This window comes from Hyposmocoma kahamanoa, unplaced genomic scaffold, assembly GCF_003589595.1.
Source record: "Hyposmocoma kahamanoa isolate Upper Pololo Valley unplaced genomic scaffold, ASM358959v1 62, whole genome shotgun sequence".
NCBI classification, from domain to species: domain Eukaryota; kingdom Metazoa; phylum Arthropoda; class Insecta; order Lepidoptera; family Cosmopterigidae; genus Hyposmocoma; species Hyposmocoma kahamanoa.
In genome coordinates, this window is record NW_020653850.1 from 25416870 (window position 1) to 25425937 (window position 9068).

The window sequence follows — 9068 nt, forward strand, 5'->3', positions numbered from 1 at the left end:
ACGTAATCTTTAATCTCGGAGCGCATGTTGTTGGGCAATATCTTTCTTTGATTCTGTTAGAACCTAAATGCCCCGCTATTGGAATGTCGTGATTTTCATTTAAAAACCTTGTAATTTCAGATGGAACAGGATAAATGACGGTGTTATGGTGGATGATGACAATAATGTTAGTATTGTTGAAAAGATATATGATCATGCCGTATATTTTTACAAATGAGTTTCGACTATTTGGACAAGTGAAATTTATGTTTCAATGACTTAAAATCCATGAGAATGTGGCCAAGCGAGTGCATTGGGTTGTTCGTGGTTCCTATGCCGCTGAAACTTATGATATGTTTTACAATTTCAGCCATCCTTTTTACAGAATCCGCTTGTATAAGACTTATGGATGCTTCACTATCGACGAGAAGTTTTTAAAAGCTTTGGAGATACTGACGATGAGACTTCGACAAACGGTAAGTACCTTTTCAATGAATTGTTAGGAATGTTACATAATTTCGGTATATTTTGTTCTAGTTCAGGTGCTGAATCCAATACACAGGATTTGGGAACAGTAGAATTCAGTGATTTAGAAACATTGGGATTCAATGATTTATATGGAATAGTATCGATTTTATCTTTTAGTTTTCCCGCACGATACTCAGCGAGAAGATTTGCTCGTTTAAATCGTGGCTATCTATTTCATCAATACTTTTTGCTCTTCAGGCTAGTTAATAGTGAGAATAGATTGATTACGCTTGGGAAAATTGTTGGGCGGTTGACGATTTGTTGCTTATTGCGGATTACCGAATTTCCTGTCATTGTATTCCCGTTTGCGGCAATTTTCTATGGCATGCCCTATATTTTTGCAGTATTTGCAAACAGGAGCGTTTGAAGTACACGGCCTGAATTGGCCATGTGCTTGGAATTGCGGCCTAGAATATGCATTAACATTTGCTCGACACTGTTCGATATGGTTTCCGTTGGATGAACATGTTCAATTATACTTTTTATGTGTTACTCCTATAATTTTCTCTTCGGATATAGCATCACATATAGCTGCACTCAAATATCAGGATCCCTACAGCCGACGGCTGTTGACAACTGTGGGTGAAGTCCTATCATGAATACGCTCAATGCCAGGTCTTGCATAGCAGCGGCACGGCCAGCTAGTTCGCTCTTCTTATTAGTGGGAATAGAAATATTGATTTCAGTTAATAACTTTGCGAGGCAAGACTCGACTCTCAGCGAGTATTGACTAACAGACTAATTGCGACCGTCTGCAGTCATGCAGCTCTGAAAAAAGGTAATCATAATTTGTTTTTGTCTCCAAATTGGACTTTTAAAATCTCTTCCAAATGTGCCCATTTATTGAATTCTTTGATGGCACACGCCGTTTCAGCTTTGCCTTCAAATCGGCTCAGAATATATTTAAAGAGAATATCTGACTGAGATGAAAAAGCGAGATTTTAGAATTTTGTGCTATATTTACAGCAAGAAATCGGTTATTTGACCAATATTATTATTATTATTACGGCAATTGTTAAAAAATTAAGGCAAATTAAGTCCCTTCTCTCGAGAACCATCAAATGTTCCGATAAAATTGGTCAAAAAGTTTAAATCTAATTCGGTCATGTTTGTACCTTCTTCAGTGTTTTTTCTTTCTTGGACATATGTAATAGTTAACAATAATAAGAGTATTTGTGACCTATATAGGCGTAATATTTATTTTATGCATCTTAATTATTAAAATTAAGATGCATAAAATAAAACTGGCTCTAGAATGGTAATCTCCTACGTGCGGTCAATCAGTTCGCAGAAATGCACCTTACACGTTGTCGAGAGTACCAGGTGTCGAAAACCTTAGTCATGTTATTGAATAAAGCTAAATCTAAAGACCATGTAATGCTACTAACTTAACCGAAATAATGAAATGTGAGTAATTGAAGTTTAACGTAAGAAACAAATTAACAACTAATTAATTAAGACTATAATTAAATATACTATAAAATATACTACTATACTAGACTATAAAAAATTAAAACTTTAGTTTGGAATTATTTCACTTCACATAGTCACTTAAATCATTGATGTCCTGATGACATTAATGAGTGATGATAGTACGAAATTATTGTAGGAATAGAAACAACTCACAGGATAGTCAGGAATATTGTAAACCTCGTTGCTTGAAGTAGAGCTCGGTGAAGAAGTCCGCACAGTAGAGTAGCTAAGTAGACACATCAGCTTTCAGGAATGTCTTTCTTTTTCTTTCAGGATTTTAGTTCATCAACGAAAATAGGTAAACACGGTAATTATGCACACAGGAACTTGGGACCTTTTTGATCCCTTTGCGCTGCCACCAATACTATACGGGGCTTAGTAAAAGTCTTTTTATAAAATACACAATTTCCCGAAAATTGTAGTACAATTTGGGAAGAACTGATAATGTAGGTACAATAAAATGAAAAATAGCATAAGAAATGGAAATGGAATTCGTACGTGTTTATGCGCCGGGAGTTTGAACGGAACTGAGCTGCTTTCTATGGAGTTTTGGTAATGTTTAAAGAGGAATGCTGACTAGGAGAACTGGTGGGGTTGAGTCTAGTAATTTAGGTAGTAGGGCTGGGATACACCAGTTCGAAACCCGTACGTGGATGATTATCCATATACACACCTGCATACGTAGGATGCAGAGAATTTCCCTCAGTGTTTCGAAATTGGCAAAAACATACACATGACGGATTGTGAATTTTAGAGCATGTTCACATGACATGAGCGTTCAACGGGTAACTTACCGAACTTTGTACGTAAATCGCTGTAGGCGTTCACATCTACCGTGGTCAAATAACCGATTTCTTAAATTCTCTTTTAAAAACAGTTAGAATTAGTTAACGTGTTCGACTTACCCTAACGATGCAAAGCTGAAGTAGCATTAAACAGTTTCAATATTCTGAAAACGGGTTATGGTTTCTATGATATCTGAAAAAGTTATTTTGTCACTGAGCCGCGTTTTAGTCAGTGGCCGGCAGACACGCGCGCGGCCGCCGCGCGCTCGACGCTGCCGCCGAAAGGCTTGGGAAGAACTTGTTCTTATATTCTGTGATGTGATGTTGAGATGAAATTTGGGTTCTTATTGTCTGAGTTTAGGATACAAAGTTATGAAGTGCCTTTCACTGAGCTTGGATAATCAAATAGGATGGACCCAATGTTTCCGTCTCCTGTTGCGTTGCTGTCTCTGTCTTCGATATAAAATACACAAACACATAGCTGTTTGTTTCCATGTCCATCTTCGACTAATACCGAACTTACACTGAAACAGTGGCAGCGCGCACTCAACACCCGAGAAGCGCCCGCCATGTGTACACTATTCAAAAACCAACGCGCGTTGAACGCTTATCATGTGAACATATCCTTAAACTGAAGTGTGAAGCTGTACCTGTACTAATAAATAATACTTCTTCAAACTGTACCTTATAATTTAACAGTATCAAAATAGTTTGCTGTTATTTTTAACCCTATCATGTGCTTATCTATCACATTCCGGTTTGTATTTCCTAGTGATTGCCTCGATGCACACACATTTTAATTCCAATTGATCTTGATGACCTCAAGGTTTGACTTACATAATAATTGCTTGCTCGAGGGTTTGTGGGTAGCATGCAGGTATTGCATATGTAATTACTTTATCTGATTTTATACAGGCTAAAAATAAATAAATATTGTATGTGTGTATATTTACGTTAAATATTTTTCGCGTTTATAATACTTATGTAAGTGGTATCTTTTATTTATTTATTTACTACAAATAGACAGTACCTATAGCGATGGGCTCCCCGGTATCTCCCGTTGTTGCCGATATTTTCATGGAAGACTTCGAGGAGCGAGTTTTACCCATGGCCCCAGCTAGGCCGAAGATTTTCAAACGGTACGTTGATGATACTTTCACAATATTACCTAAAGATAGCATACCTTCTTTCTTGGACCATCTTAATTCTTTTAGTACTAAGATCCAATTTACTATGGAACAAGGGAATTGTGGTACTTTAGCTTTCTTAGATGTTTTAATTAAAAGAAATCCTAATTACACCTTAGGCCATACTGTATTTCGAAAGAAAACCCATACAGATAGGTATCTCAATGGTAATTCCCATCACCATCCTAGCCAGTTAGCTACCGTGGGCAAATCTTTGTTTCAGAGAGCATAAGGTGTCGACAGTAACCATCTGGCAGAGGAACTTCAGCATATAAAGCAAGTCCTACATGCGAATAAGTCGAAGATTCCACGCCAATGCCGCAGGCCCCATGTGAAACCATCAACAATCGAGCGAAGACCTGCCTTACGTGAGAGGTGTTACAGACAAGATCGGAAGAGTCCTCAGGCGTGCATCTATCAAGACCTATTTCAAGCCCCTGAGGAAGATTTCTCAGTTCCTGAGACCCGTGAAATGTAACATCCCCTTACAGGATACAGGAGTTTACAAGCTTGGCTGTGAGTGCGGTCTCTCTTATATTGGACAAACAAAGCGAAGTATTTGTACCCGCGTCAAAGAACATATAGCTGATGTCAAACACCATCGCGTAAACAAGTCTGCAGTCTGCGAGCATGTCATGGATAAGCCTACACATTCAATGAAGTTTGACAAACCCCAGGTCCTTGCAAAAGAAGTCCGTTATCTATCCAGGATGCTGCGAGAGGCCATTGAAATTAAAAAACATCCTAACTTCAACAGGGAAGATGGTTGCTCCGTACCACCAGTTTGGGATCCAGTATTTCCTCTAATGAAAAATCCCAAACAGACATAAGACTGAGTGCTAATTAATATGTTTTAGTTTATTCTAATTTCTATTAATAATTAATAATAAATTGAACTTAATAAAAATTCATTCAATAAAATAATTTGTAAAACTTAATGTAGCGTAAATTGGAATGTTTTCTTTGTAAAATTAAAAATAAGGTATTTAATTAGTAACTATTGTAACTATAGTGAAAAAATAGGGTGGTTTGCATTATTTATATTAGACATAACTGGTTGAAGACTGTACCACCTCAGTCACCCGTGACCATGGGGCCTGTAAAGGGCCCGAAACGTCGATTTGTTTGAAAAAACAAATATACGCGATTTAAATCCGGAAAAATAGTTTCATTTCTTATTTTTTATTATTTATTTTCTGTTTACATGCTAAGTTTATTATTTTTCTCCTTCCTTTTTACCTTTGTGCTCACTGCCTTGGGTTAGCTGAAAGAGATCTCTTTTAACTAATATAAGATGAGTCCACCTTTGCTCACTTTTTCTATAATTAAGTATTCTGATGTATTTTTGGTGCAATAAAGAATATATATAAATTAGACTTTTTACGTGTGCCTCTCAAAGTCTCTCAAACTAGGGAATTCATTGTAGCACGAATTCAGAGCAATGGAATTCATTCTGGAACGTAACCCAGACAATTGTAATAGGGTCCACATATAATTAAGCTGCCAAAACGGTTCAAATTTGAAAGTTTCAGATGCAAAAACCTAGAGGTTTTGGGGTGCATAACGTGGGGATGGGAGCCTCCCCGCACGACGTACTGTACCACTTTTCATTAAAACTATATATAAAGCGCCAATATATAAAACACATAAGAACTTTAAAATTAGATTTCATTTCATTCAGTGTTTCTTGAGTTTGACAAAGTTACATAATTTTTTTTGTTATCGCACAAATATAATTTGTTTTAGAAAAATAGCTAATTGATCGGTTCACGACATTTTAGTTTGCGTATCAATAGACTTATCTATGGTTAAGGTTTAACCTTCTAAAGGTCGAATTTCTCTCACACGTTACCATATTGAATAGGTATACCAAATTTTGGCAATGCGATTCCGAAACAAGTAATTTCCACGGCGGGACCCGCGTATAAAGTCGGTCCCCATTCCAGATGTTTTCTTTTAATTGCTATTTGTCGTGTTAGGGTCGTATTTCCAGTGCTTGAAATCATACTCAAGTCTGCTCAAATCCTGACTTGAGCATTGAGTAGAGTTCTAGAATACGACCTTTATTTCAGTGATCCGTTTATCCATTTGTTGTTTCTACTAGTCACCTATCACAAACACGAATATCTTTTTCAACACACACGAACACGGTTCCACTTTTTCATTAGCGCGATGACTGTTTTGGTAAAAAATTATAACATAGAAATATCTTACAGCAGCCGACGAGTGCCAGACGTGAGTTTGGTTGCATTTGCGAACATGTTTCGAATAATTATCGCATTTTTTAAATAATAACGTTAACTTCATTTATTATTAATAAGTTTCACTTGTCGTTTATTCCTATCAGTCATACTAAAATTTATTTGAGGTAAAACAAAACATAAAACAAAAAATGCATTATGGATATCCAATCCGGTAATTAGTCAAACGGAATGCTTTCGGGAATAATATAGAAACGATTAAGTTGTCAATGCGTCAAAATAGGGAAACTTTAAATGGTGTAATAAAATAAATCGTAACATGTTTTCGGGCAAATGAAATAAAATCTGTGCAATAAAAGGCAAACGATTTTCGGAGAACTGTTAATCATGTTTCCAACTTGATACCTACCTACTATTATGAACCTTTTTTTAATAAATATTGTGAAAACATCGCTTTTAAGGTACTGCTCGTTCACTGTGCGGACTTCCCTGAGAGGAACGTTTGTACGTACGAAAAATGCACACTCCTTCAACTTTTACATTCGTGATATTGATTTCTTCCAAAGTAGGTATATTCCAGGAGTCTGCCGCGTTGTAATTACCTTATCACATAACTGTTTATTATTTATTATACCGGTAGACATTACTATTATATTTTTATGTTTATTTACGTAGTTTTTACCGATTAGTTTTATACACGTTAATTACTAAAATCATTTGCGTTGTATGAAATTTAAAATGTTCCCAAGGAATTAACAAAAATCATAATCAAATAAATACCAACAAATATGTCGCAATAAAGAAAATAATAATGTAAGTTATAGGTAGGTGTGTAGGTAGGTACCTGTGTGGCGTATGCGCGGCGAGGAACACGTAGTTGGTGCCGTAAAGACCTGTTAGCATCACCGGTAGCGCCAGCATCAGCGCCAGCTGCGCCTGCCACCGCCCCCAGCCGCCCGCTGCGCTTTCGACGCTGCTATCGCACTCCTGACCTCCTGACATGTTGCTGCTTTACTAGCACTTCAATCACCGGCTTGATTTCACGTAACAGATAACACGATATTAATCCGACAAATATTCAGAAGAGTTAAAGGGTCAGCTGAATATCGAAGGAGAAAGAATCGGACACTCGAAATTTTAGAAACAGAAAACGCTGGTTGAGCTGTTTTTTTATTTTACATTCTTTGCGAGTATAGTTGTTCGAAATGGAAAGTGATAGAGATTATATTGGTCGGATGCGGCGGTTACATAGCTTATCGTTTAACTGATTTCGGATTGCGTGTGTTCGCGCTTGGAACTGAAAGCGTCGTGTTTGTCGGAGCGCCGGCGCGGGAGTGGCGTGTGGTGTGGCGCGCAGGACCTCGCAGCAGCAGAAGCCGCGTGGCAGCAGCGGCGCGAGCGGCGACCGCGCCTTAGTTGCCTGAGATAAAGACCAGATTCTCCGGAAAACCCGTCGCTGCACCTATGGCGTATCGCGGAAGCTTTGTACTCACGCACGTGCGGCGTGCGGCTCCTCGCCCCGCGACGTTCGCGTCGGCCGCGGCCAAAATAACTTACGAGTTCGCGTGTCTACAATCGTATAATATGTATCGCTCTTTTGGTCTTAGGAACTTATCTTACTTAAATAAAAATAACAACATTCCTGATTTTTTTTTCTTCAATCCGAGGGCAATTAGAAAGATTGTATGCCCACTTAGTACCTACATACTGACTGATAAATTATTCTCGTCTCAATGCACCCAGCGTCTAAATAGGAAGTGGCAATAATGATTAATACATTTTAAGACTTTGTAACACACATAAATCAGAGACTACTGTTAAATAGCACGATATCAGCACACAGCACAAGATTTTGATGACTCATCACAATATTTGTACAATGTTTGCACCACCTTCCTGCTTAATTATCATCTATACATCTATAAGGGTGGACATATATATATATATGTACACGCTTAATAAGACTAAGTGAGTGTGGCTTTTAAGACAATACGTTGATTTTGCCTTTACTTTATACTATTAAAAATATAATACTTGCCAATGATAAACTGTCAACGGTGCCACGACTGCTTCACCGCCGATCTACTCGTACATGTATGTAGGTATTTATTGTCGTGTAAATGGTAGAAAAGGGACCAAAACGAATCAAAGGGCAATCATAAACAATTTGTAAGGAATGAAAAACGAATTATGAAAATCAAAAACTAGTCGCAGTTCCACAATACTTTGTACTTACAAAAAATTATTGCTAATTATTATCACTGCAGTACCGAAGAGTATTTCTCCAAAAATATTCCTTTTGAAAAAGGCAGTTCAGGGAAGTACTGCCACCTTATCTATTTCTGCCGCTAAGCAGTAATGTATTACTGCATTCCGGTTTCTAAGGGTAAGGGTGCTGGTCAAATTACAGGCTCTTGTCAATTTATGTGTTACGGTGACGGGCACAGTGGCACTGCAAGTGTTATGGATAGGCGTGTCGCTCGCCACCAGGTGCACGACTTGTTCGTCACGTCACTTGATATCATAAAAAAATCCATATATATTGCATGTGATATCATATTACATTTTATGACCTACAGATTCGGACTTAATTAGCGGTTTCCTAACGTAGAGAAGTCCGCAAACAGAAGTTGTGAGTCACTAACGTACACAGCGGCAAAAGCCGCGGCGCAAGCCTTGGCGGGGCGGGGCGTTACGCTATCAACTAGAACTCTTTCTACTAAAGACAACCTATTGGAATGTTGTTCAATATCTATTTACACTTGGACAAGCATTGCTATAATTCACTTTCGTTTTTTGTTTAGTGATTGTTTTTTTCGTAAAATGCGAAGCAGTCTAAAAGTCGTAGTTCAATTTGACTCGAAACGGTTGTATTATCCAGTGTATAGTGTATATAACACAATTCCATTCATCTA

The 9068-nt window shown here is 37.7% G+C and overlaps 1 protein-coding gene across 2 annotated transcripts in view; it reads right to left on the minus strand.

Moving 5' to 3' along the window:
- Nucleotides 1-7559, minus strand: part of LOC113229626 (solute carrier family 22 member 7-like) — a 45904-nt gene extending 38345 nt beyond the window's left edge. Inside the window, exon 1 of one of the 2 annotated variants that reach the window (XM_026463292.1) lies at nucleotides 6998-7559. In XM_026463292.1, coding sequence (XP_026319077.1) covers nucleotides 6998-7155 — 158 coding nt within the window. In that variant the 5' untranslated portion in view covers nucleotides 7156-7559. The remainder of the gene's footprint in view (nucleotides 1-6997) is intronic. The other variant, XM_026463291.1, reaches the window with a different exon arrangement.
- Between the last annotated feature and the right edge of the window lie 1509 nt (nucleotides 7560-9068).